The following is a 27,879-nucleotide window of genomic DNA, read 5'->3' on the forward strand; positions in this document are numbered from 1 at the left end:
GCAAAAAATAAGAGTAGCCAACATCGACGAGCACTTACTTATACCAAGCTCTTAAGCGCTTTGCACGGCTTATTTCCTTTAATCTTTGCAACAAACCAAAGTATAATAGTAAGCACAGGGTTACCGGGTATCGCGTGATACCCAGTAGGCCTCATTAAGAATTAGTTCTTATTTTCATCAAAGGTAGGGAAAATGAATAACACTGGCTCCCTATTGTGGCCCCCCGCTTTCAGCCCCAGGCGCCTCTGTCTTGTAGGGCTGTATAGGACAGTCTCGTCAGCAGTTACCTCAAGCGGAACTGGGCTTGTAGGTTGGGGAGGGTAGTTCGTCGGAGAAAAGTTGGTGGCGAACTCAGCGGTCCCCAGCCCCTTGAAACACCGGCAATGCTGGCGTGGAATTATTAGACAGTCCCTAAAACCACGTGATCGCTGCTCCTCCGCCGCCCTCTCACTCTCGGCCCACTGCTAGCCCCGCAGGCGCTCGCCCCGACTCACACTTGGCTCGCACGGGCTACGCGGCACGTACTGAGCAGCTGGCGGGGCGGGGCCTCCGCCCTCATTGTGAAGACGATCAGGAGCATTCTTAGTGCCCTGATCAAAGATGGCGGAAGACACCCCACCAACTGGGCCAATCAAAAGGCAAGCTGGACGTGGCCCCTTGAGAAAGCTCACGCTAGAGCCGAAGAGAATTTCTGCGCATGCGCCCAACCTATTGGCGTGAAGCAGCTGCTGGGTCCCTTAGGCCGCCTAAGTTTGGGCTTCTTGAGTGAGAGGCAGCGAGGAGCCAAGCGGTGGGCATTGAATTTCACTCCCTGCACACTGAATGTTGTTTTATTCACTGGTTAATTTTCCTAACAGCGTTGTAAACCCAGGCCGGGATGTCCTGAGCCGTCTGGCAGAGGCCCGTGTAGCCTCGGCCCCTTCCGGTCCGCGTTAGCCCGGCCTTTGCCCCGAGCTCCCTCAGCTTCGCAAAATGAGCTTCCCAGGCGGGGCCGGGGCCGGGGCCTGGCTCTGAGGGAAAGGCATTCCCGCCAGGTCTAGGGCCGCCTTCCCATGTTCTGTACAGCCCAGCACCTGTGGTTCGTTGGCGGGGCTCGTGGGATTGGGGTAAGGGCTGTGGTTTCGAGGCCGTCTGTGGCCGCCCCCTGGCCCTGGTCTGCGAGACGCTGGCCCCGCCTTTGGGCGGCCTCCTGCCTGGGGGGCCTCCAGGCCTGGCTACGCCGACCGGCATCTGAACTCCCTGCACGCGTTGTATGCCTCCCACAGAGGTGGGACTGCTAAGACCTTGCTCAGGTCAGTCAGGAAGCGGGTTGGTGGGCACCCTCTCCGAGTGCTGCTCTCTTGATCCCACTTAGCTTTTTTGTCTCGGGGTTGCTCACATGGAGGACTGTTTGGTGAGAGGCCGGTAGCACTGAAAAGGGCACTGGAAGATCTGCTTTTAGCATTCACTCCCACCCCTAACCTCCCTGGCCCTCCCTGCAGCTGTGATCCCTGGGGGTCATTTCCCTTGTGCTTTGTTTGCATGGAGAACAGCGGGTGGGTACCCGAAGTCCCAGGAAGCTCTGAGTCACTGCCAATCATTAGTAATCAAAGAGGCAGGCTGTGTGGCCCAGGAGTTGCTAAAGTCTCAAAGTGAGGGAGAGGCCAGCCTGTCTACCCCTAAGTGGAAAGATCTGTGCTGACTCAGGCCACCTCCTGAGACCTGGGAAAAGCCAAAAGTTACCCCAGCCTCAGTGCTAAAAAGTTTGGAAGAGCTTCTGATCCCCACCGTAACTCTAGCAACCAGCTACCCTGCTACTTCTCATTGCGATCTAAACTTAGGTGTTCATTTAGGAGCAAGTTTCTCCCCGGCAGCTGACTCCCCTGAAGTGTTACGTTCCAATCTTTCCCCCTTTTCTAATTTTTTTCCCTGCTGCCACCCTGTGGTACCTCCCACCCCTTAGCTTCGCTGTCCCTGGACAGGTGAAGTTGGCACACTTTACAGGACAGACAGATACTATCACAATGGCCAGCCCCTGGGGACTCCTTAGGTATTTGAGAGACAAGGAGACCCACTCCAGTCACTCTTCCTCTGCCTAACTGAAATGAAAGCTCCTGAGGTCTATCCTCTAGCCCAGTTTCTTTAGGCTTTAGGGTTGTGCGAAAATGACTGCTACAAGGGGTAGAAATTGGCAGGGGAGACACTGAGGGGGCCAGGCCTGCTGCAGAAGAAGGTGTTATTTTGGGGTGCCTGCCCCCAGCTGTTTCATCTTCTCTTCTGAGGCTTTGTCTGGAAGCAGGACCTCCACAGTGAAATTGACCTTCTTGGCATGAATGAAGCTGTAGGTGTTGTCAAACCGCAGGACATCTGAGGGGAGGCAGAAACCAGACAGACATTCAGGCAGTTCTGACAAAGGGCTTGGGGATAGCGATTTTTGTTGATGTTTATTGACTGAGCAAGGCAGTGTGGCAGGTCATGGGGATGAAGGTAGCCTAGGCAATGATCCTTGACCTTCTGAATCTTAATTTAGCTGCGTTGACATGACATTCATGGAGAGAGAAAAATAGGCAGAACATGCCAAGTGCCAGATGAGTGACAGAGACCATCTCGTCTGTACCAGCTTGGAAGAAGATGGCCTGGTAGACTGAAATCATGTGAAATGCTTTTTAAAGGAGTTAAGAGCTTGAACTGAACTTTGAAAGGTGGGAGGAGAATTAGCAGCAGCAGTAGCAGTTGTAATAATAACAGTAATAGCTGTGTGTCTGAGCACTGGGTTGGTAATCTATATGTTATCTCACTCTTCCCCCCAACTCTATGAGTTCAGCAGTAGTCTTGTTTTATATCTGATAAAAAGGAGTTGGTGTGACTCTTGTGCCACACAGTGAGGAAATGACAGAACTGGAGTTTCCGTCTGGTCCACATTGCTGCCTTTGTTCTGCCTGACTTGGACCCTGGAAAACCTGGCCCTGTTCAGTTTTTGACAAAAGGTAAAATGTGCAAACTTTCTGAACCAGGAATTTATCCTGCAAAAAGATAAATGGACAAAGATGCTTGTTGCATCCCTATTTGTATTAATAAGAGACTGGGAAAACTCAAAAGTTCATCAAAGGAGAATTGCTTCAACAATTTTTTTTTTTTTTTTTTTTTTTGAGACGGAGTCTCGCTCTGCCGCCCAGGCTGGAGTGCAGTGGCCGGATCTCAGCTCACTGCAAGCTCCGCCTCCCGGGTTCACGCCATTCTCCTGCCTCAGCCTCCCGAGTAGTTGGGACTACAGGCGCCCGCCACCGCGCCCAGCTAGTTTTTTGTATTTTTTAGTAGAGACGGGGTTTCACCGTGTTAGCCAGGATGGTCTCGATCTCCTGACCTCGTGATCCGCCCGTCTCGGCCTCCCAAAGTGCTGGGATTACAGGCTTGAGCCACTGCGCCCGGCCTGCTTCAACAATTTTATATTGTAATCCATATGACAGAATACTGATATATTTTTTTTAAAAAAGAGGTTAGCTCCATAGAAGTGACAGGAAACTGTCCACAATGTGTCCTGAGGCCAAAAAAGCAAGTTGCAGAACAGTATGTAAGCAGTTTGTAACATTTTTGTAAATACATACGTAAAAATATTTTTGGCTTTACCGCTTGGTCTGTTTAGACTCCCAGATTCTCTGATGATACCACTTTGGTGCTTGTCCTAATGGGAAAGTTTCCTCAAATCCTGTGATGAGTTTGACAGTTTGAGAATTCCTTCATACATACAGTGAATGACAGACAATTCCTGTGAATATATGTATGTGTATATGTCCTGTTTTCTATGTATTTATTTAAGATAATCTGATTGTCATCCTCACGCAGTGGCCATACTAATCTCTGTATTGTTTCAGTTTTGGTGTATGTGCTGACGAAGCGAACACTGTATGCCCTGTTTATTATGGAAACGTAATGCTACTAGATGGAAGATATTTGATAGGATAATAGACATCAGCAGTGGTTTCCTCTGGAAAGAGAAAATGGGCATGCACTTGGCAGAGAAAGCTTCCACACTTTGGCAGAGGAACAGGCTGCTTTTAATCTAACCCTGTTCCTTTGAGAAGTTGTTCCATTTCAGTCAAACACCCCTTCAGGAAAACTGGATGTGAAAACAAAAACACTAGCTCTGCCCCATCCCTACCCTGGTCTTCTCTCACTGTTCCCAGCAAGAAAAAAAATACTCTGTATTTAATCCTAAGACTTAACCTTTTCCTGACCCTGGACAAAATGCATAGTTTAGACAAAGGGTAGACACACCACCCACTCTTTCCTCATGGTGTAAGGTGTTAGTCATCTATTTTTTCCCTGTACTAGAGGTCTTTCAGGGCCAATAGTCCCTCTAGCAAGAGTGAAGCTTCATCTCTGTCCTCGATGATAGAGCCTTAGCAACCAGAATCAACCATGCTGGAGGAGAGGTCCTTTGCATTGGTTGGACCAGGTACTAGGTGGATAATGGCCCTGCCCAGCAAGATACTTGGCCTCAGAAGCAAGAAAGGGGTTGATCAGAGAGCCACAGGCCTGAGGGAAGTGGAGTCACTGCAGCTCCAGAGTCCGCATGGTTCATTTTGACACTAATCATAGACTCACAGAGCCCCCAGACACCCTCCAGGATAAGGCTCCTTAACTTTAGTTGGGTAACTGAGCCCCTTGAGAATCTGATGAAAGCACACAATTTGGCCGGGCTCACGCCTGCAATCCCAACACTTTGGGAGGCTGAGGCAGGTGGATCACCTGAGGTCGGGAGTTTAAGACCAGCCTAACCAACATGGAGAAACCCCGTCTCTACTAAAAATACAAAATTAGCCAGGCATGGTGGTCCATGCCTGTAATCCCAGCTACTTGGGAGGCTGAGGCAGGAGAATTGCTTGAGCCCGGGAGGCGGAGGTTGCAATGAGCCAAGATCGAGCCATTACACTCCAGCCTGGGCAACAAGAGTGAAACTCTGTCTCGAAAAGAAAAAAAAAAAAAATTTAGATTTCCTGGAACCCATCGTAGACCTTCTGGGGCCATGGTTCCCAGTGGGAAAGGTACAACCTTACCCTCTCATTTATGTATTGAAAAAATATATATTCTAAATTAGTTCCCTTTTATATCTCTTTTCTATTACCATAGGAGGTTATATTGATTTTTAAATTATGTGTGTAGGTAGGATAGGTTATATTATCAGGATATAATATTCAGAATATCTGTATTTTGAATTTCACTTCAGAATAGTAAAGGGGACATTTTAGACACTATTTGCTGTAAAGAGGAAGTGTTTGGTCTTTAGGATTTAGAACCACTGCTCTGGGGGACCCCAGATTAAAATCTGCTCTGGTCTACTCCTCTCTTTTTGTTGTTGTTGTTGTTGTTTTGAAACAGAGTCTCTCTCTGTCACCCAGGTTGGAGTGCAGTGGTGCAGTCTTGGCTCACTGCAACCTCCACCTCCCGGGTTCAAGCAATTCTTATGCCAAATAACTGGGATCACCAGCATGTGCCACCACACTCAGCTTATTTTTGTATTTTTTAGTAGAGACGGGGTTTTGCCATGTTGGCCAGACTGGTCTCGAACTCCTGGCCTCGATCCACCTGGCTTGACCTCCCAAAATGCTGGCATTACAGGCATGAGCCACCACGCCCGGCCATCACTTCTGTCATTTTAAGGAGAAGGAAAACCAACCTAATAGAGACACTTGCTGAAAACACTGGAAGAGTTATTGGCAAAGCTGGACTCAGAAACCAGGCCTCCTGGTGCCTGGCTGGGCTGTTTTCACCACAGCACTGCTGACCCTTTCTACAGTGTTTCCAGTCTTCTGACCACATTGTGCACTTCTAGTGGACAAAGTCCAGATCTTTCTCTGGGAATCTTTTTATTCCTAGTTGAGTATTCTATACTCATTAGGCCCTTGGTAAATATTAGGTGAGGAAACAAAAGTGAAATCAATTCAAAATTTGGTTCTCCTCCTCGGTAATTTAGTGCACTGGGATAAGGACCAGAGAAGCATGGGGAAGGTTAATGTGCTCTTGCCATTGGAGGCTGGCACAGTTTTAATTTCTCCACTGGATGACTGTTCTGCTTTCCAGGGGTCTCCTGGTTCTCCAAGGGCATTGCCCTCCTGCACATGAACTTGCAAGCTAATACTGGGTTCTCTCTGGGCTCACATCTAACCTTAGTGTGGCACCGGGTAACAGCTGATTCCCACTTCATTGTCTTTATACCTGGGAAGGGGGAACGGATCCTGTGGCCTGCCTCTGCTCCCCTTGGGAATGGGCAAGGAGCAGATCCGACAAGGCCCTGCAGGCAGGTAAAGGTTCTGGTTGGGAATAAATCCAGAAGGAGCTAAAATAAATTTGGCGGTTTGCAAGCCCAACCTGATTATGTTAAAAGTTTCATGTTCCCTTCTTGGGCAGTGTCCTTCAGATACTAAAGAGAAGATACAGGGGTAATGGACAGATGCTGGAAAATGGTTTGGGGCTCTCCTACTGGCCCTGTGACCTTGTGTCAATTACTTCCCTGGTCTGGGATTCCACACTCTGTCACATCCAGGACAGTCAATGGCCAAGAGGTTCTGGATCAGGACTCTAGGATTCTCTGATGTCTTCTGTCTTGATGTCTACACAAGCTACTTTATGGGACAGAGAACATCCCTTCTCTATGCCCCAGCTTCCCCATCCATTAAAAAAAGAATTCAAGGCTGGGCATGGTGGCTCATGCTAGTAATCTCAGCACTTTGGGAGCTCAGGAGTTCGAGACCAGCCTGGGCAACACAGTGATACCTAATCTCTACTAAAAACAAAGAAACAGACAAAAAAATTCAAGCTTATATGTATTAAGTGCTTTCTCCTCTGTGGGTGACATTGTCTGAGCTGGTGCTAAGCCTTGTTCTTGCTGAAGCGCACAGTATACGCCTTCTTCCCGAGGACCTGGCTGCTCACTAATAAGAATATTCCCCCTCCCCCAGGAGCTATATGGTACCACAGAGCATCTGTGAGGAGGGGGCGGTGGAGATGAAGGATGCCTGGGATGTGAGGAAGGAGGCAAAATCTCAGGTTGGGTGACAGTGTGGACAAGCAGAGCAGCCGAGACATCTGTGAGGCTAGTTCAGATCTCCTGGTAGTGTGGTACTGCCATAGAAATGGGGCACAGGGCATCTCCCATCTCCCGGCATTGTCTCCAGGATGGCCCTTCTCCCACAGGCCTCGTCCTAACAATAATAGTGGTGACTACAGTGCATTGAGTGCTTGCTCTATGCCAGGCATTATGCTAAGTGCCTCATAGAACTTATCACATTGAATCATCAGGTATCCCTGTGAGATACCCCCAGTGTAGCAGTCAGGAAACCGAAACTTAGGTTTTGTTACTTGCCTAAGGCCATGGAGCTAGCCTTTAGTCAAGTCCAGCTCAGCTCTGATGATAAAGCCTTTGCTCTCATTGATTTTCCATTGGCTCTGACAAAAAGAAACTGGAGATTTGATTGTGGGTGTTTGGGGGGGGGGGATGTAGGTATGGTCTTTCTGCTTATAAATGTAATATTAATACATAGTCATCATAAAATATATTTGCAGAAATACTGTAAAAATCAAAGTCCTCCATAAACATCCTATCACCCCAGAGATAACCACTGTTAGAGTTAGCATAAATTTCCCCAGAATTATTTTCTGTGTACACACTTCCTTAACCAAAGTGAGTACATACCATACATGCTGTGTTTCATGCTTATTTGTTTAATATGTCTCAGATACTTTACATGTCAGTTTATTCTCTTTAACATTGTACGGATGGACTAATTTATTAACAGACCTTATTATGGTCATATGGTTTACTGCCAGTTTCCCAGGCTGCCGGGAATATCCTTGTTCCTATCTCTTTGTGTATTTGTGTATTTCTGTAGGATAAATTTTCACAAGTAGAATTGCTGAGTCAAGGGGAATTTTAACGGTATTACAAAGTTAAGAGAGATTAAGCACCTTTTCTGATGTCTGTTTCTCATTCTTATATTCTTGTGTAAATTGCCTGCTCATCATCTGTATCTGTTCTTTGGTCAGCCGGGAGAGGAGTGAAACTCAGGGGTGAAGGCTGGACTTTTGAGCAGTCCGCTTACCTTGTGATCCCATGCCCACCCAGCCAGTTCTGCCTCTGTGACCTCTGGAAAGGAGCATCCCCAAGAAATATCTGGCCAGTCACAGACCCAGTTAGACCTGGACCAGAAAGCAGACGTGTTGAACCCCTGTGATCACCTAGGACTGTGACTCACCCATAACTGGGAGTATGAGATCAAAGTCCCACCCTGCTGTTTACCAGCTGGGTCACCATAAACAAGTCTCCAAGCCTAGATTTCTTCATCTAGCAAGGAGAGGGTTGAACTGATGGCATTCCACTTCTAGTTCTAACACTCTGAGAGCCAAAAATCCATGGAGGAAGAAGAACCTCACAGGCAGAAAGCTGGACATGGGGCTTCAAGGCATTGCCAAGTAAGAGATACTTACAGATGCCAGGATCACTGCAGGTGAGGGTCCCATCTTCAGGGACCAGGTGGGAGTTGTACCTCTGGTTGGGCAGCACCTCTGTCATCTCTCCTGCCCGCTGCCTCTCCCCCATCTTGGTCTTCAGGAAAATCCCAAAACCAACATCCGCTCCATCTGACATAAACTGCCACCTGCAGGGGACATCACCAGTTTATAACATAATTCTGTCTGTGTGTGCCCTCTCCGGGGTCCTGGCACCAGGGCTTCTCCTATCCCAGCCCACCTATCAGGACCTATAGATGAAAGCTCGGGTCTCCTGGAAGGGCCCAGGCCCCTACCTGAGGACACAGCCAGGGAAGAGGATCTCATACTCCACTTGGTGGGAGGAGCCACGGGAAATCTGCACGCTGTGTTCATACTGCTGTTTCACCTGGTCTCTCACATAATACTTCTTGGGGATGTCACCCCCATAGTTGATCTAGAAGCATGGCATGGAGTGAACTGGAATATGCATTTGAGCCAGGCATCCCTGTTCACTTCCAGCCTCTGGCGGCTCATACCTTGGATTTGCACTTGGGGTTTCCATCAGGGTCAGTCATGGTACCCCCATACTCCACAGGCACCTGGTCAGGGCTGATATGTTTCAGTAAAACCTCCTTCCAATTTGCTGGCAGGAGAGGGAAGGAAGGATAGAGATGTATCTCAACACTAGGTAAGATTTCACCATAACCCTAGTGGTGTACACTAAAGAGGCAGAAAAAACCCATCCATCGCACCCCCAACACCCCGCCTCAAATTCCTGCATTAGGAGCACACAGTGCATGCATAATACTGCAGGGGGTTCAGTAGGAGCCAGAGGATGGCTCTGCCCCAGGCCAGAAATCGAGACCCTGGTTCCTGTCCTCATTGTGTCTGAACAGCTAAGTGACCTTATTCTTGCCCTGCCTGGTTATGGTGGGAGTGAAATGAACTAAGTACTTGAGAAGACTTTTTTTTTTTTTTTTTTTTGAGACAGAGTCTCACCTGTTGCCTAGGCTGGAATGCAGTAGCACAATCTTGGCTCACTGCAACCTCTGCAACCTCCGCCTCCCGGGTTCAAGTGATTCTTCTGCCTCAGCCTCCTGAGTAGCTGGGACTATAGGCACCTGCCACAACACCTGGCTAATTTTTTCTATCTTTAGTAGAGACGGGGTTTCACCATGTTGGCCAGGCTGGTCTCAAACCCCTGACCTCAGATGATCCACCCACAAGGGCCTCTCAAAGTACTGGAATTACAGGCATGAGCCACTGTGCCTGGCCGAGAGGGCTTTTTAAACCATAAAGTGCCTTACACATGTAAGAGTATGTTATTACCCCAGGGAGGTGATACATTGAAGTACAGCAGGGTGGGGACAAAGAAAGGGGAGAAGGACATTCCATGCAGAGGGAACAGCACGTGTGGCGGGCAGGAAGGCCTGAATGCACATACCCTGTCCTGATTAGACTGAACATTGTGAGGACAGATCTGTGCGTCTTTCCCCCACCTTCCCCTACAGCTAAGTCGTGACTTAATAAATAAATGCATTTCTGTAGAGTCACCCCTTTAATGGATTCCTTGGCTTTACCCCAGCCACCATTTCACTTCTGCTCCTATTGTTTTCAGCTGTTGAGCCACCAGTAATTTGGCTCTTTTTTTTTTTTTTTTTTTAAATACCCAAGCTCTTTCCTGTCTAGGAGAGTTTGACTCCAGCACAGCCAGTGCTGAGAACCACTTCTCCACCAATCCAAATTCATAAATACAAGCCAGGTACAATATTTTGACACTAAAACCTGCCCATGCCTACTGTATAGAGCATACATAGGCAGCAGCTCCAGGCCCTGGGGTACAAGCCAGTGTCATGCAAGCTGGAAACCCACAGAAACTGTCCAGAGTCTGCCAGCCCTCAGATTTTTAGGGAACAAAGACCATGCAACTCCTGAGAACACAGTGTCTGTGGTCTTGAGGTGATTTAATCTGCACTGCTAAGCTCCAGTGACCAGCCCAAGTGAATTTCCCCCCTCTGTTGAAGATCCTGTACCTTCCTAGCCTGAGGCAGGTTTGGTTGAAAGAGTTTTAGGTGTGGGTAGGGGAACAGACTGAACCTCCTACACAGCTCTGCTGCCAGGAAACCAAACTGTCTCATGCCCATGGTGGGTGGCAGCAGCAGAAAAAACAAAAATCATAAAAACCTCTTGCTCAGCTTTTATAGTTCTTCCCCGAGTCCAGCTGGAGAGTTGGGATAAGGCCAGGAGGATTCTTCCCGTCTTACGGAGAGAATAACTGAGGCAACAAAAAGCAGAGAGCTGGCTGGGCGCAGTGGCTCATGCCTGTAATTCCAGTGCTTTGGGAGGCCGAGGCAGGAGGATTGCTTTATCCCAGGAGTTCAAGATCAACCTGGGCAACATAGTGAGATCCCATCTCTACCAAAAATAAAAATTTAGGTGGGTGTGCTGGCTGTAGTCCCAGCTGCTCAGGAGACTGAGGCGGGACGATCATTTGAGCCCAGGAAGTTGAGGCTGCAGTGAGCCGTGATCACGCCACTGCACTCCAGCCTGAGCAACAGAGCAAGACTCCCTCAAAAAAGAAAGAAGAATGCTTTTGTGGGGACCTAAATTTAAAAAAAAAACAAAACACAGCTTGAGCTTTTTGCTGCCAGAGCTAAGTCTGGAACCCAGAAGTCCTACACTTCCCTGATGAGTTCACTTCACTCCCCGGGCCTTACTAGCAAACATTTGGAAAATCTCCACTTATGATGTGTCACCAAAACGTGAACATTGTGAAGCCTTCCGTATCCCACTTACCTACCCTCCAAGTTCAATGCCATAGGTGGCATTCACCCTTTCATGAGCCTGTCCCAATATACCTTTTCGTTTTGTTTTTGAAATGGAGTCTCACTATGTTTCCCAGGCTGGTCTCAAACCCTTGTGCTCAAAATGGTCCTCCTGCCTCAGCCTCCCGAGTAGCTAGGATTACAGGTGTGAGCCACGACACCTGGCTGCCCAATCTACCTCTCTAGCCTTTTCTCCCTCCACTCCACTTCAGCAAAACTGAACTCCTGCCTGTCCTTGGCTGGCTTGATGCCTGTGTGTCCGCTTTGCTGGGTTTTGGGTCACACTTTGCCTTGTGCCCTGATGTTAACCCTACTTCCCTGCATATCCATTCCCTGTTGACTTGCTTCTCTGCCAACCTCATTAATCACTTCTTCTCAGTCTTCCTGGTGGGTTCCTCTTTCTCTGCCTGCTCTTGAGCTCGGATATTCCTCAGGGTTCCACCTCAGTTCCTCTGTAGGCACTCTTACGTACTGACAAGGTTTTAGCTGCTGCTGTTATTTGATAATTCCCAAATCTCCAGACCAGAGTTTTCTCCTAAGCTTCAAACTCAGGTATTCCCAACATTTTTATATCTCAAGACTCCTTAGGCTCAACTTCAAGCTTTTTTGTTTTCCCCAGTTGAACTAATCATCACCATCTTTCAGTCACCTCTGCCAGACACTAGGAGCTCATTCTAGATTTCTTTCTCCCTTACTTCCTACATCTAGTCAATTGAGTTCTGCTGTTTTACTTCCTAAATAAGTAGTTTTTTTGTTTTGTTTTGTTTTGTTTTTTTTGTTTGTTTGTTTTTGAGACAGAGTTTTGCCCTGTCTCCCAGGCTGGAGTGCAGTGGCACCAAACACTTACAAAGTGTTTGGGATTATGGTCCTAAGCCACTGTGCCCAGCCCTAAATAATTTTTTTTTTTTTTATTCAGTCTCACTCTGTTGCCCAGGCTGGAATGCAGTGGCATGATCTCCGCTCACTGCAAGCTCCGCCTCCCGGGTTCATGCCATTCTCCTGCCTCAGCCTCCCGAGTAGCTGGGACTACAGGCGCCCGCCACCACGCCCGGCTATTTTTTTTTTTTGTATTTTTAGTAGAGATGGGGTTTCACCGTGTTAGCCAGGATGGTCTCGATCTCCTGACCTCATGATCTGCCCGCCTCAGCCTCCCAAAGTGCTGGGATTACAGGCATGAGCCACTGCGCCCGGCCCCGGCCCTAAATAATTCTTAAATCCATCCTCTCCTCTGTATCCCTATTGCCACTGCCCCAATTCAGGCTTGCAATACCTCTTGCATAGACTGTGGCAACAGTGCGCAAACTGGCACCCTTCGCAATCTTGCTAGTACAGTGTCTCAGTTTAAAATCTGTAGTACTCCCCTGCTGAAAACTCCTCTGATTCCCAGTGGCCTGTAGAGTCATGTCCCACTTCTCAACCTAGTGCCCTGGCTTCTCTGGGGCCTGACTCCTGGTTCCCTCTCCAGCCTCAGACCTTGCCATACCCTGCCTTACATTCTATAACAGCTGCCTCTGCCATACTATGTAAGGTCTTTGTTCAATGCTCTTCTTTCTGCCAAGCAGCTTCCTGCCTTGCTCCATCTGGCAGACTCTTACTATTCCATAGCATGCAGCTTAGGTAGGCATCACCCCCTGCCTAGCTCAGGTGGAGTGAATGCTCCTGCTGAGTGCTCCCATGCACTTTGTGGTTTCCCCTTCCATACATTTACCATAGCATGCTGACAGATTTGTTTGTGTCTGCCTTCCCAGAGAGGCCAAAAGACCTTCAAGGGACCCCCCCCTTTTGTTTTTTTTGAGAGGGAGTCTCTGTTGCCTAGGCTGGAGTGCAGTGACGCAATCTCGGCTCACTGCAACCCTCCACCTCCTGGGTTCAAGCGATTCTCCTGCCTCAGCCTCCCAAGTAGCTGGGATTACAGGTGCCCACCACAACACCTGGCTAATTTTTCTATTTTTAGCAGAGACAGGGTTTCACCATGTTGGCCAGGCTGGTCTCGAACTCCTGAGCTCAAGCGATCCGCCTGCCTCGGCCTCCCAAAGTGCTGGGATTACAGGCATGAGCCACCGTGCCCGGCCAGGACTCTGTCTTATTCATCTTTGTAGTCTTGGCACTAGCTCGGGCCTGGCTCATACTATGTGCTTGTCAAATGAAGCTGCTCCTAGTTTTCCGCAACTGAAAGCAACCTTGCTCCTGCAACCTCTGTGGCACCCTCTCTGTGACTATTCTACTGTCTTTTCTAGTTTATATCATAGCTTTCTCGCTCTAGGTCTTTTTTTAAAAAACAGGGTCTTGCTCCGTTGCCCAGGCTGGAGTGCAGTGGCACAATCATAGCTGACTGCAACCTTGAACTCCTGGGCTCAAGGGATCCTCCTGCCTAAGCCTCCAAATAGCTAAGACTACAAGTGCACGCCACTATGCCCAGCTATTTTTTATTTTTTAGTAAAGATAGGGTCTCGCTTTGTTGCCCAGGCTGGTCTTGAGCTTCTGGCCTCAAGTGATCCTTTCACCTCAGCCTCCCAGTGTTGGGATTACAGGCACGAGCCACTGCACCCAGCCTCTCTTTCTAAGGTCTTCTGTCTCCTGTTATACTGTAAGTTCCTTGAGGGCAAGAACTGGAGTTTCATTCATCTTTGAATGTACAATAATGGGCCCAGTGCTTGCTTCTAGAGTGTCTGAGAGAAAGAGTTCTTAGGAAAACAGACGAACACACTAGCTCTGCCCCAGCTTGCTCCTGGGTCCCACTGCTCCCAAACTAGCAGGGGGAGCTTTCACCATGGTGGCTACGGCCACACCCCTAAAGCTGGACCCGATTTAGGCTACAGCCCATCCTTTGGAGTTGAGAACAGTCTGGACCACTTACCTCCCAGGACCATGATCTTCTTACGAGTGTCCTCACTCAGGAAGGGTTTGATGAGGTTATAGGCCACAGGAAACAGTTTGGGGGCTGGAACAGAGACCAGATAATGTGAGGCCGGGAGCAGTGCCCAGTCTGTCCCTGGCAGCATCCTCTGCAGCACCTTTTACCCTCCCAGCAGCCCATGCTGGGCCACATGTTCACGAGGGCTGTGGAGCCCACGTAGGCAGCCCAGGGTGTGCAGCTCAGCATGGGCATCTTTGAGGTCCAGCCTTCCCATCTGTAGAGTGGATATAATCAAATGGTTTCTTCCTATCTCATCAGGCTGGGTGGCTCAAAGGAGGTCATAAATACTGAAAGCTCTGTGAGCTGTAAAGTAGTCTGCATATGTGAAAGGCAGTCTTCTTTTTATTTTATTTTTTTGAGACTGTCTTGCTCTGTCACCCAGGCTGGAGTGCAGTGGCACAATCTTAGCTCACTGCAGTCTTCAACTCCTGGGCTCAAGCAGTGCCCTTGCCTCAGCCTCAGTGAGCTCTTGGCTCACTGCATCCTCCAGCTCCTGGGTTCAAGTGATTTTTGTGCTTCAGCCACCTGAGTAGCTGGGACTACAGGTGTGGGCCACCACACCTAGGTAATTTTCATATTTTTAGTAGAGATGGGGTTTTGCTATGTTGGCCAGGCTGGTCTTGAACTCCTGACCTCAAGTGATCTGCCCACCTCAGACTCCCAAAGTGCTGGGATTACAGGAGTGAGCCACTGTGCCTAGCCCTATTTTTTTTTTTCTGAGACGGAGACTTGCTCTGTCACCCAGGCTGGAGTGCAGTGGCACAATCATAGCTCACTGCAGGCTTAAACTCCTGGGCTCAAGCAATGCTTTTGCCTCAGCTTTGAGAAACTGGAACTACAGGCATGCACCACCATACCCAGCTCATTTCCTTAACTGTTTTATAGAGATGAGGTCTTGCTATGTTACCCAGGCTGGCCTCAAACTCCTGGGCTCAAGAGAGCCTCCCGCCCCGGCCTCCCAAAGTGCTAGGGTTACAGGCGTGAGCCAGCACACTAGCAGGGGCAGCAGTCTTCTGAACATGTCCTTAGACCCCTCTTTTGGCTCACTGTTTGGCCCTCCATCTGCCCCAGTCATATTTTTGACCCCTCTTTTCCATCTGGCTTTATCACAAGAAATTCCCAACTTACCTTTAACAACAAAAAGACGCTTCAGTGTTTCGGGATAATTTTCCTCAAACATGCAGAGAAACTGTGGAAACAATCACTCTTGATTCCAGCAGGCTCAGAATCTGCCCCCATCGCCTCACCCATCCCACAGGACAGCCTAGCAGAGGGGCCCACTAGTCCTCCCCTTACCTCTGCCCCCTTCCTCCTCACCCCTGCCCCTCACCTCTCCATAGGCCTCCACAGCAGGCTTCCAGAGATGCTTGAGGCCAAGCCCCTCACAGTCATAAATTATGGTGACGGTCTCCACCTTCTTCCCCAACTGCAGGGAACAGAGAGCAGGAAGTCTTGTCAGGCTGTCCTACTTCAGAAGCCCACTCCAGTCCAAGGCAAATGATTGCACTGTGCACCCATAGAGCAATCAGAGCTAGTTAGGGCCGGACCTAGAGTTTTCCAAATTGAGATAATCACCCCAGGCCAGAATTGTGGCCTAGGTGAGTCATTCTTCCTGCTTAGGTCTCTGTGTTCTTATCCAGTACATGACTGGGTGGATCTAGATGACATCTGAGATGGCTTTGGTTCTGCAGTTTGGCCTGATGGCCTCCCACTTCCTGAGTCACTGTGTGCTCTGTGCACGGTACCCATAGAGCCACTTAAACGCCCGAGCACAGATGTTCTGTGCACCCTGAACCCTCGGGTGCATCCACGTCTAATGCTTCCTGCATCCCCAGCTCCGCAGGGTCTCTGCACACAGTAGGCTCTCTGTGAACGTTTGCAGATGAATGTGGGAATGTTCCTGGACTTTATGGCATCATTTCACTGGATCTTTACAATTGCTGAGAGGAGGGCAGGAGGGAAGTGGCAGCTCCTGCTTGTTCTTCAGCCTTTTTCTCAGTAAGGGAATCAGCTATCCTTATCTTTTTTGATGCAGGGTTCTAGCCCTGTTGCCCAGGCTGGAGTGCAGTGGTGCGATCACGGCTCACTGCAGTCTCGACCTCCCAAGTTCAAGTGATCATCCCACCTCAGCCTCGCTAGTAGCTGGTATGTGCCACTATGCACAGCTAATTTTTTACTTTTTTTGCAGAGACAGGCTCTTGACATGTTATCCAGGCTGGTCTTGAACTCCTGGGCTCAATCTGCCCACCTCAACCTCCCAAAGTGCTGGGATTACGGGCATGAGCCACCACACCCAGCCATCCTTATCTTTTTTGAATACAGAATTAGAGAAGCAAGAATCTGAGATCATCTGCAGCAGTGGTGCTCAAATACTTGCTCAAGGATGGGTTGGTCCGCAATAAGATTTCACTGGGTCCCCAGATAAATGAGAAAAATAACAAAAAGTAGTGAGTTTTTTATGAAGCTAAATTTATTCAATGTAAAGGACTGTTTTTTTTTTGTTTTGTTTTGTTTTTTTGAGATGGAGTTTCACTCTGTCACCCAGGCTGCAGTGCAGTGGCATGATCTTGGCTCACTGCAACCTCCTAAAAGACTCCTTTTTAATCTGAGATTATTGCCATTCTTATAGTTTTGGGTGTTAATGATGGCCACAATAGATGATCATTGTTTTAAAGTCCCTACATGGCAAAATAGACATATGGGAATATTCTAAAACTTGGAAATGTCACTGGTCTAGGAAATCCCAAAGCCTGGCCCTCAGCCGGGTCCAGTGGCTCACACCTGTAATCCCAGCACTTTGGGAGTCCGAGGTGGGTGGATCACTTGAAGTCAGGAGTTCAAGACCAGCCTGGCCAACATGACGAAACCCCATCTCTACTAAAAAAGTTTTAAAAACTAAAAAACAAAAAACAAAAAACTCTGGGCCTTGGCCCTGAAGCTGTGTTTATATTCCTGTGTGACATCCCAGCTTCTGCTGGAATGCCTGTACTGTGGTCAACTCACCTTCGTGGTCTGACGGGCACACTCCTGCAGAAGCAGCTCACACTCCCGCATCTTGGTCCTGAGCAGGTCCTGTTTGGAGGCTGAGAACAGCAGACCCTTGGCATCCAGAGGTCCAATTATGTCGTACCAGACTGGGCAGCCATCCATGTCATAGCCACACATACCCCCTGACAGATACTGTTGGATCACCTGGGCAAAGACACAGAGGAGCCGCCTGGTCAGCAGGCACCCATACCTTGCCTGGACCACAGGGTCAGTGAACTCCAGGTTCATCAGTATCTTTCTCTATATCCCTCCCCTGGGTACCAACAGATGCCCATTCTGGAGACCATCAGGGCTCAGTGGGCATTGTCAGACCTTTCCTCTAAGGATCCAAATCCAGTGGACCCAGGACCCAGGTTGTGGGTCTGAAAGGCCTAGCATAGGGATGAGGTGGGATAATTTGTGCTCACCTCTGGAGGCTGCCAGCTAATGATGTTGTCAATGTCCTTTTGCTTTCGGAACTCCACGTGCTACAAAGACACAATGGGGAAATTTTTAAAAGGAGGGATGGACAACTGGGCATGGTGGTTCACACCTGTAATCCTAGCAATTTGGGAGGCCACGGTGGATGGATCACTTGAGGCCAGGAGTTCGAGACCAGCCTGGCCAACATGGCAAAATCCTGTCCCTACTAAAAATAGAAAAATTAGCCAGCCGTGGTGACACACGCTTGTAATCCCAGCTACTCAGGTGGCTGAGGCATGAAATCTCTTGAACCCAGGAGGTGGAGACTGCAGTGAATCGGTATCGTGCCACTGCTGCACTCCAGCCTGAGCCTGGGTGACAGAGCGAGACTCTGTCTCCAAAAAGAAAAAAAGAAAAGAAAACAAAAAGCAGGGATGGTGGGGGAGGTTTAATAGGCACGTAGCAATAAGCAACAATGTGAATGGACCACCAGAGCGTAAGTGGTCACCAGAAGGCATTAGGCAGGAATGGAAAAGAAGGCCCTGCCTGTGTTAGAGGTCCTAGCAGAACAGATTACCATTCTTGCCTGGCCCAGAGCTATGAAAGCCTGTGTTGCCAGGGAAGGGAATGCAGTTTGTCCCAGAGGGATAAGGCAACAGTGGTCAGCTGATACTCAAAGCCAAAAGCTGTGATCGGGATGGGAGGTGCAGCAAAAGAAGTCCACGCAAGGAGTGATTCTGATGGGGAGGAACTGAGGCAACAGTGGGATTCAGAGTCAAACGTGTCTCACCTTCCGGAGCATGGCCTCCGACTTCTGCAGGTCGAAGCTTCTCGCTGTAACAGGGAAACAGTTCTGGTCAGGGTTAGGTTAGCAGGATTGGGTGTCCAGAATATGGGGAGATTCCCATATTCCCATCACAGGGCCAGTTCCTCTCAGTCATGTCTCCAGCTAACCCTCAGACCATCCCACAAGCAGAAGCTAACATGAGAGCCTTTACTGAGAGCTTCTGGGGCACCAGAGGCCCCAGGTTTGCGAGGAGAGCAGGTCAAAGTTCAGGGCAGCTGGGGGCAGCCATTGTAACTTCAGGGTCAAAAGAGCTTTACTCCAGTGTTAAAATCAACTTAAAGGTCTTCCCTCCTCTCAGCAAAAATGAACCCTGGATCCTTTTATCATTCGGCCTTCCCCCTTACACAGGCAAACTTTATCTCTTCCTCAGTCTCACATCCAATCTTGAGACCTTGACACCATGGTTCAAAGATGAACATACCAGCCTGGGCAATACAGTGAGACCTCGTCTCTCCAAAACAAAAACAAAAACAAAAACAAATTAGCCACAGGTAGTGGCATGTGCCTGTAGTCCCAGCTACTTGGGAGGCTGAGATGGGAGGATTGCAGTGAGCTGAGAACTCACCACTATACTCCAGCCTGGGTGACAGAGCAAGATCCCGGCCCAAGAAAAACAAAAAACAAAGATGAATATGGCTGCCCCTGTAATCTGTGGCAGAGCTGGCAGAACAGCCCGGTGGGATAGAGGAGTTGATGAGCCTCCACCCAACCTTATCCTGTCCTCAAAGGGCCCACACGTTCCCTAAAGCCACACAAAGGGTCTGCCTCCCAGGGCTCCTGACAAGTTTCAGAATTCAGTTTCACCTGGGTCACCTCTTTATGCATGATGCCCCAAAAGTTGTCCTGCTCCAGCTTGAACACAAAGACCTCACTGACCCCCAAGGCCACTTACTCCCAGGTAATCATAGCTGCAATTTGCACTCAGCTGTCATGATATACTGAGCTGAGATTCATTTCAGAGATACTCCGAGATTAGGATTGCCTCCTTAGCCACATGACAACACTTCTAAGACTGGAAAATTCTGTGCTGTCACCCTGCATCTCCCCTACCATCATGCTGCCCATCCTTGGAGCCTTTACCAAGCCCCACAGCTTGGTCTCAAGTCCATGCAAATAACTTTCCTTTGAATGTTTTCCAGTTTTCCAGGGCCCCCTCAGAGTGTGCTCTTAAGAGCCACACAGAGCCCCAGGTGTTGTCTAATAACTTTCTTTTTCTTTTATTTCATTTTTTATTTTTATTTTTTTGAGACAGAGTTTCACTCTTGTCTCCCAGGCTGGAGTACAATGGCGCGATCTCAGCTCACTGCAACCTCTGCCTCCCAGGTTCAAGCGATTCTCCTGCCTCAGCCTCCTGAGTAGCTGTGATTACAGGCACGCGCCACCACACCTGGCTGATTTTTATATTTTTAGTAGAGATGGGGTTTCACCACGTTGGCCAGGCTGGTCTCAAACTCTTGACCTCAGATGATTCACCCGCCTGGGCCTCCCAGAGTGCTGGGATTGCATGAGCCACTGTGCCCGGCCTAAGAACTTTCTTGTCAACAGGCACACCCTTAACTCAGGTGGAGCTTATAGGCACTGAAACCCCCCCCCCCAAATCCTTTTCACCTGTGCCACTGCTACGCCTCCATTGCATACGTGGAGAGGAGAGACCTTAGATCCTTCCCTATCAAATTTCCTCATGTTACAGTCAACTTCAGTCCATCCTTTAAACAGTTTTGAGATCCAGATTCTGATCAGTTTTGCCATCTGACCTATGAACTGTCCCTCCCAGTTGTATGTCCTCTGTGGATTTGGCATCTAGATCTGCTGACAGCCCTGGAACCTGGGCCAGACAGGCTGCCCTCTGGACTGTCACTGGTCCCTTAACCATCGCTCTCTGGGAGTGCCGAGCACATTCCCTGACTCTGCTGTTACGAAAATCAGTCCCTTCTCCCGGGCCCATAGGCTCGCTCAAGAGATTTGACCAACGCCACACGCATCACAGGTGTCAGACACATCCTGGCAGAACTGAATCCCATCCTTCTTCGTGTGCTGCCGCGATAGCATGGGACAGCTTTTAGAGGAATATCTTCTGGGTTTGCTTCCCAGCTCTTCATTTCTCTGCTTGACCTTGGACGAGATCCTGTGCACCTCTGACCAAATCATCTGATAAGCTAGAAACACTTGGAAGATGCAAGGCACTGTCCTCTCAAGATGGGGGAGTTGGACCATGAAAATGAGAATCTTCCATAGGAAGGACACCACTACTGTGAGAAGAACCCTTATCTTCCTAGGGAACAGGAGTGGTGGCGAACTGTGAGCCCCTTATCGTGGGGAGGCTATCCAGTTAACCCTTATCTGCCAAGGCCCAACATCCAGCATCTTCTGTGAGGGCTGTCCCAGAGTTGCTACCTGATCCTGGCAGTACCACACCTGGGGCCTCCCCATGGCTGATTGAGGCTTCTCCAGGCTCCTGCTGACCTGGTCAGGGGCAACTCAAAGCATGACTTGGGGCACTGCGAGAACCCAGCTCAGGAACAGCCGTCTGGGTGGTGGTGGTTCATTCATTCCCTAGACCTGTAAAACGCAGAGACTCAGACTGGCTCTGCCTTCCTCCCAGGGCCTCCACCACATCCTTGTTTTATCCTGCTGTCTGATCCTTCTTGCTGGGGTGCCCAGAGCTCAGCCTTAGTCAGGGGGAAGCAGAGGAGACTTGTGGACCTGCTCTCCGCGCCTGGAAGCCAGCAGAAAACTGAAGCCCTCAGTGGAGAAAGGGAGGAAGAGGAGCCCCAAGCCCACACCTAGGTTAGGGACAGACATTCTGCTGGTGTGTGGCTTTTTTGAAAGGTCTCTGTCAGATTGAAGGAGAGAAAGAGAAAAGGCTGTTTGTTTTCTTTGAGACAGAATCTTGCTCTGTCGCCCAGGTTGGAATGCAGTTGTGCAATTATAGCTCACTATAGTCTCAAACTACTGGATTAAGCGACTTCCCACCTCAGCCTCCTGAGTAGCTGGGACTACAGGTGCACACCACCACACCCAGCTAATTTTTCTTTTTCTTTTTTAAGTAGAGGCAGGGTCTTGCTGTGTTGCCCAGGCTAGTCTTGAATTCCTGAGCTTAGGTGATCCTCCCACCTTGGCCTCCCAAAGTGCTGGGATTACAGGCATGAGCCACTATGCCAGGCCTTGGTTTTTTGTTGTTAATTTTTGGGTTTTGTGTTTTTTTAAGGACAAAACAAACAAACAAACAAAAAAACCAATTGAGATTCATATTAGGTTCTGACCAGGCCTGAGCTCCTGCCCGGGAAATGTGAGGCACAAATGAAATGCAGAGGAGACACTTCCTCTGTTGTAAGAGGCTGAGCTTGGCTTTAAGGAGCAGGGGTGGCTTCCTGGAAAGGATACTGGCCTGGAGGCTGGAGCCCTAGGTTTCTGCCCTGATTCTGCTTCACATTAACTGTGTAACTTCAGGTAAGTCCTTTCCCCAATCTGAGCCTGTTTTCTCATCTGGCAAATGAGAATGACCACGCTCTTTGAATGACCGCCACTGTGAGGGGGTAGGTTGTGCCTGAAGTATGAGGCTCCCCAGGAATCGACAGACCAGCTGCCAGGACCCCTCACTGGCCCCTGCCTCAGTAAGAGAGCTGTTATTGCTGTTCAGTGGCTCTCAGAAACCATGCTTCTCCCCGGAACAGCAGCTCCCTAGTCTGCTGGATCGTTTTGCAACTGGCCCTTTAAGAAGGCTACTATCTTCCCACTCTCTCCACCCACCTGCTTCTAGCTGCAGCCCTTCAGCAAATGCTGGGCCAAAATTTCCTCCAGCCTGGACTGATTCCATTGCCGCCCCCACACTGCCCCTCCACCCTCTCTGGGCGGTAGACTGGGGTAGGGGGATGGGATGGAAGCTTTTTTGGGGAAAGGGGCAAGTGACACTTCCAGAGGCTCCTGGATGCATCTGCTCTCAGATGTTTACAGGCAGCCTCTCAGGAGCATGCCAGCTCTATGAAATTTCTGGAAAGAAAAGGAAAATACATTTCTTCACCTGCCCCCAGACTCCTAGGGTGTGCATGTGCATGTCTTTATGTGTCCATAAAGAAATAATAGGGCCAGTCACAGTGGTGTGTACCTGTAATCCAAGCTACTCAGGAGGCTAAGTGGGAGGATCACTTGAGCCCAGGAGTTTGAGGCCAGCAAGACCCTGTTTCAAAAATAAAAATAGGCCAAGGCGGGCGGATCGTGAGGTCAGGAATTCGAGACCAGGCTGGCCAACATGGTGAAACCCTGTCTCTACTAAAGATACAAAAAAAAATTAGCTGGGCGTGGTGGCATGTGCCTGTAATCCCAGCTACTTGGGAGGCTGAGGCAGGAGAATCGCTGGAACCTGAGAGGCGGAGGTTGCAGTAAGCTGAGATCGCACCATTGCAGTCCAGCCTGGGTGACAGAGTGAGACTCCGTTTCAAAAAAAATAATAAATAAATTAAAAAAAATAACGGCCAAGTGCGGTGGCTCACGCCTGTAATCCTAGCACTTTGGGAGGCTGAGGTGGGCAGATCACCTGAGGTCAGAAATTCGAGACCAGCCTGGCCAACATGGTGAAACCCTGTCTCTACTAAAAATACAAAAATTAGCCAGCGTGGTGGTGGGAGCCTATAATCCCACGTACTCAGGAGGCTGAGGCAGGAGATTCACTTGAACCTGGGAGATGGAGGTGGCAGTGAGCCGAGATTGCACCATTGCACTCCAGCCTGGGCAACAGAGCAAGACTCCATCTTTAAATAAATAGATAAATAAATAAATAAATCACTTGAGACCAGGAGTTCAAAGCAGCAGTGACCTATGATCATGCCCACTGCCTGGGCAGCAGAGTGAGACCCTATCTCAAAAAAATAATAATAATTAAAATTAAAATAATAGGGCATAATTTGTACTTTAATATTTTAGGATATGATTCTACACCACAACTTAAGCTCTGCTAGAACATAGTGGAATTTTCTGATTGGACGTAGTGGCTCACACCTGTGATGCAAGCACTTTGGGAGGCCGAGGCAGGCGAATCACTTGAGGCCAGGAGTTTGAGACCAGCCTGGCCAAGGTGAAACCCAGGTCTCTACTTAAAAAAAAAGTAGTGAGACAGAGTCTCACTCTGTCACCCGGGCTGGAGAGCAGTGACACAACCTTGGCTCACTGCAACCTCCACCTCTGCTAATTTTTTTTTTTTTTTTTTTTTGAGACGGAATCTCAAATTTGTGTCTCCCAGGCTGGAGTGCAGTGGCGCGATCTTGGCTCACTGCAAGCTCCGCCTCCCGGGTTCACGCCATTCTCCTGCCTCGGCCTCTGAAGTAGCTGAGACTACAGCCGCCCGCCACTACACCTGGCTAATTTTTGTATATTTAGTACAGACAGGGTTTCACCATGTTAGCCAGGATGGTCTCAATCTCCTGACCTTGTGATCCGCCTGCCTTGGCCTCCCAAAGTGCTGGGATTACAGGCGTGATCCACCGTGCCCGGCCCACCTCCATTAATTTTTTTGTATTTTTAGTAGAGACGGGGTTTCACCATATTGGCCAGGCTGATCTCAAACTCCCGACCTCGTGATCCGCCCACCTTGGCCTCTGAAAGTGCTGGGATTACAGGCATGAGCCACTGTGCCCAGCCTACTTTTTGAGATGGAGTCTTGCTCTGTCACCCAGGCTGGAGTGCAGTGGCATAATCTCAGCTCACTGCAACCTCTGCCTCCCGGGTTCAAGCGACCCTCCCACCTCAGCCTCCTGAGTAGCTGGGATTACAGACGCCTGCCACCACACCCAGCTAATTTTTGTATTTTTCAGTGGAGATAAGAGTTTCACCATGTTGGCCAAGCTGGTCTCAAAGTCCTGGCCTCCTAAACTGCTGTGATTACAGGCGTGAGCCACCGTACCTGGCCATAGTGGAATTTTGTTTATTATTTCTCTGTCTGTTAATAAAATTTCTATATAGAGGGGGAAAAAAAAGTGTCAGAAGAATCAGGGAGGGTGGCACATGACCTGAATCACAGGAGAGGAGAGGAGGGGAAAGAATGGAAACATCTCAGGGATTGGGGAACCGGGCTGAATTTGACCCTCATGCCGGTAGAAATGTGTGCATTTCAGCACCACATGCAGAGCTCTGTCATGCCACGTCTGGCAGCAGGCAGGTTTTGTCCTGCTCTTCCAGAGGAGGATCCTAGGGAACTGTTTACTCTGAACCAGGCACCACAGCCAGGCCAGGGAAGAGCTGGAACCAGGACCTGGGCTCTAGAGCCTGGTGGTGGTTTGAGGAGACTCTTGTCACCCTAGGTCAGGCTGTGCCCCTCAGGTTCCCCATGCACTCTGTCCCTCCCTCAAGTTGCCTAAACTGTGGTCTGTAGGGATCTGCCATCACACCAGGGCATAGCAGGGGCCAGGACTCTGGTTCTACACTCGGCTCTGTCTCTGACCACCCACATGGCTGGGGCCTTTCTCACTTTTTCTTCAGCCCATTTCCCCAACTCCCTCAGCAGAGCAGATTTCTCGAGTGGATGGAAAAGGCTGTGGGCCAAGGGTCAGCCGACCTGGACTCTCCCCTTTTCTCTGCTTGCAACTCGCTCACTGTGTGGCTTGGAGCAAGTCACTTCACCTCTCTGAGCCTCAGTGTCTTTATCCACTAGGAAGGTTGAGCTTATGTCATTGTCAAGGGCTTTTTGGCACTAAAGGTTGGACACTCCAGATGCCCCAATTGCCAGGGGCAGGGTTTTCAGAGGGTGCCATTCTGTTGCCCAGAACAGGCCCCTGCCGCAGCCTCCCGCAGCCCCTCTTCCCTCACCTCGGAGCCAACGCAGGAGAAAATAGTCATCTGGATTTGGCAGGGCCGGCAGCACATCCTGGACATTCTCCCGAAACTGTAGGGAGAGGCATCGGGGTGAGTGGTAGGGCCCACCCTGACTGCCCTCTGCCCAGGACTCTCCACTGAGGTCTTTGCTGGACCCCTCTTTAACATGGTTCAACTCTGCAGACACTACCTGGGCACTCATCCTGCCTGGAGTACTCTCTTGTCAGGGGGTGCCAGGTAGCAGGGCAGGAGGTAGGAAAGGAGTGAGACACTGCCCCTGCCCCACAACAAGGGCTCCCACACACCAGTCTGGGGGCAGGCAGATGTGTTCCCAGCTAATCGTGATAGTAGGCACTCTGGTACGGACTACAGTAAAGACTGTCAGTTTACCAAGCATTCCCTGTCACCCAGCGCTGATCCTGGCACTGTAGCTTATATACTCCTCACTCACAACCTGTAGAAGTATTGTCCCCATTCTACAGATGAAGGAATTAAAGCTCAGAGAGGCTAAGTAACATGCTCAAGGTCAAACAGCTAGTCATTCGCAGAGCTGGGTTGCAAACCCAGGTCTCTCTGAGTCCAGAGCACATGCTCTTTCCACCATGGTCTTCTGCCCCATGGAATGGTGAGGAGTTTGCTGGGGAGCAGAGGGAAGAAAGAGGTGGTCTCACATCGCTTCCTATAAAACTTGGCATTTGTGCTGGGCTTGGAGGACTTCGAAGGCATCAGAGGGAGGGAGGCGGGCAACTCAGGTGGAGGGAACGGTTCCAATAGGGGAAGCCAGGAAATGGGAAAATGCAGGCAGTGCCAAACAAAGGAGGTGGACACTGACCTCAAGGGACAGCCACACCTACCTCCAACCTCTCACTCCCTGGTAGGTGAGCGGGCCCCCATATGCCCTCCCTGAGCCTCCTGCTCCCAGCCATTGACCTTTCCCTGGCCACTGACCTACAGGGCAGTCCTAGAGGAGACTAACGAGGACTGGCCACCTCTGCCCCTTGCCTAGGTCGGCCAGGGACTCAGACCCCCCCACCCCACAAAGCAGCTCCCAATGCTCCAGGGAAACTGCTCCTCCAAACTGCAGGCATGAAGCTACCCCTCTCTAAGGACCCTAACCAAAACAAAAATAAATAAATAAATAAATAAATAAATAAATAAACAAAACAAAACAAAAAAAAAGGACCCTAACCAGCCCCTGCTCTCCAGTTTAATCACCACCTAATCCCTTCTCTGTCTGACCTCTCCTGCGAGTCAGCAGTAAAATCTGAAGCCTCCCTGTCCAGACTTCCTGGGATGGGGGAGGCCCAGCCTGGGACAAAGCCTTCATGGAGCTGGTGCCTCCCCACTGCTGTCAGTGGCAGGAGACATCTGCCCCCCGCCCCACCTTTCCCAGCCATGGAAAACTCCCCAGCTGTGGAGCCTCCAAATCTTGGGGCCAGACCCAATCGGCTCTTGCCCAGAGAACAGCCGACCTCCTCACTCCCCAGGAGTGACAGAGAAGAGATTTAGTTGGTGAAGAGGAAGGTCCAGCCCTCAAACTGTTGCCCCCTCCTTGTCACAGGTGCCAAGGCAAAGCCAGGCTCACCTTCTTGCCTTCTGAGGAGCATAAACCTTAAGTCCTGAGCCAGGCAGGGGTCTGGGATGCAAGACAGGACGGCTGGTCTCAGTTCAAACTAACCCCAACCCAGTGTGTCATGGGGGGAGCCTGAAATTCACACATGGAGGTGTTCCCTTCAACATCATCTGGTCCAACCTCCTCATTCCATGGCATCAAGGAGCAAAGAGAAGGGCAGGGTTTTGCCCAAGGTCTCACAGCGGCTTGGTGCTGGGGCAGGAGCTATCCAAGTCTCCCAAGGAGCTATCCAGAGCCCTTTCCATCGTGCCACTGCCCCTGCAAGAAGAAAGCCTCCCGGAAATGGGAGAAAACTTGGGCCCCTGCCCCTGCCCCTGCCCCTGCCCCAGGGCCCGGCTGCCAGTCCCAAGGATGAATGTTGCCTTTGTGCGCTCAGCGGCCTCTGGGGACTCACAAGCAACCACTTCTTCCCAGGTGGCACTGCCACGGCTGCTTGGAGCTTGGGCGGGGGGTGGCCAAACTTCCTGGGATCTTGAGGGTGGCAGAGGGAGGAAGGAGCCATCCGGGGCGCAGGCCAGGCTGGGGCAGCCGCCTCTGCTCCCACTGCCGCCCGCCACGGACCCTCGGCCCCCACCAGCCCCGTCCCTTCTCGCTGCCGCAGGAGGGCGAGGGCCACAGCCCGGGGCGGGAGCCCGGGCCAGGGCTAGGGCTCACCTTGGCCAGTGCCTCCTTCTGCTTGGGGCTCAGATCCCCGACTCTGCCGCTCATCGTGGCTCAACCGCAGGGATGGGGTTTGGGGGCGGGAGGCGGCGGGTGCGGCAGCTGATGGAGCACAGACTCGTCCTCGCCGCCACCCGGGGTAAAGTCCCAGCCTTTTGCCCGGGCCGCGGAGCTGGCAGCCAAGCCCCGCCTCTTAAAGGATCCCGAGGGGCGGGGTAGGGAGCGCTGCACTGGGGCGCGGGAGGCTCTGACATGGGCCCCCTCTGCCCTCCTGAAG

The 27,879-nt window shown here is 50.2% G+C and overlaps 1 protein-coding gene and 1 non-coding gene across 4 annotated transcripts; both read right to left on the bottom strand.

The window, feature by feature from the left end:
- Nucleotides 1-59: 59 nt before the first annotated feature.
- On the bottom strand, nucleotides 60-27,750 carry SEC14L2 (SEC14 like lipid binding 2). Of its 3 annotated transcripts, none has more exons than XM_045363822.2 (12): nucleotides 27,597-27,750; nucleotides 25,304-25,379; nucleotides 18,449-18,492; nucleotides 17,664-17,723; nucleotides 17,212-17,400; nucleotides 15,539-15,634; nucleotides 15,337-15,397; nucleotides 14,149-14,232; nucleotides 9,003-9,109; nucleotides 8,781-8,920; nucleotides 8,464-8,633; nucleotides 60-2,346 (listed from the first exon to the last, which is right to left on the bottom strand). In XM_045363822.2, the coding sequence occupies exons 1-12, from the start codon at nucleotides 27,648-27,650 to the stop codon at nucleotides 2,216-2,218; spliced, it is 1,212 nt and encodes a 403-aa protein (XP_045219757.1). In that variant the 5' UTR covers nucleotides 27,651-27,750; the 3' UTR covers nucleotides 60-2,215. The 3 variants fall into 3 exon arrangements, with proteins under 3 accessions (XP_045219757.1, XP_065378355.1, XP_005567667.1); XM_065522283.2 differs by having other exon boundaries at nucleotides 26,895-27,750; XM_005567610.4 differs by lacking the exon at nucleotides 25,304-25,379.
- On the bottom strand, nucleotides 3,778-3,881 carry LOC123567330 (U6 spliceosomal RNA). The gene has a single exon (XR_006690247.1). It is a non-coding gene; the product is annotated as a U6 spliceosomal RNA (small nuclear RNA).
- Nucleotides 27,751-27,879: the final 129 nt, after the last annotated feature.

Source organism: Macaca fascicularis, chromosome 10 (assembly GCF_037993035.2).
Source record: "Macaca fascicularis isolate 582-1 chromosome 10, T2T-MFA8v1.1".
In the NCBI taxonomy this organism is placed as follows: domain Eukaryota; kingdom Metazoa; phylum Chordata; class Mammalia; order Primates; family Cercopithecidae; genus Macaca; species Macaca fascicularis.

Coding starts and splice junctions, on each gene's coding strand:
- SEC14L2 (XM_045363822.2), bottom strand. CDS start 27,650: ATGAGCGGCAGAGTCGGGGATCTGAGCCCCAAGCAGAAGGAGGCACTG. Junction 17,401..17,663: donor TTAGCTGGCAGCCTCCAGAG/GTGAGCACAAAT, acceptor GTCTTTGCCCAG/GTGATCCAACAGTATCTGTC. Junction 14,233..15,336: donor GCGTCTTTTTGTTGTTAAAG/GTAAGTTGGGAA, acceptor TCTCTGTTCCAG/CCCCCAAACTGTTTCCTGTG.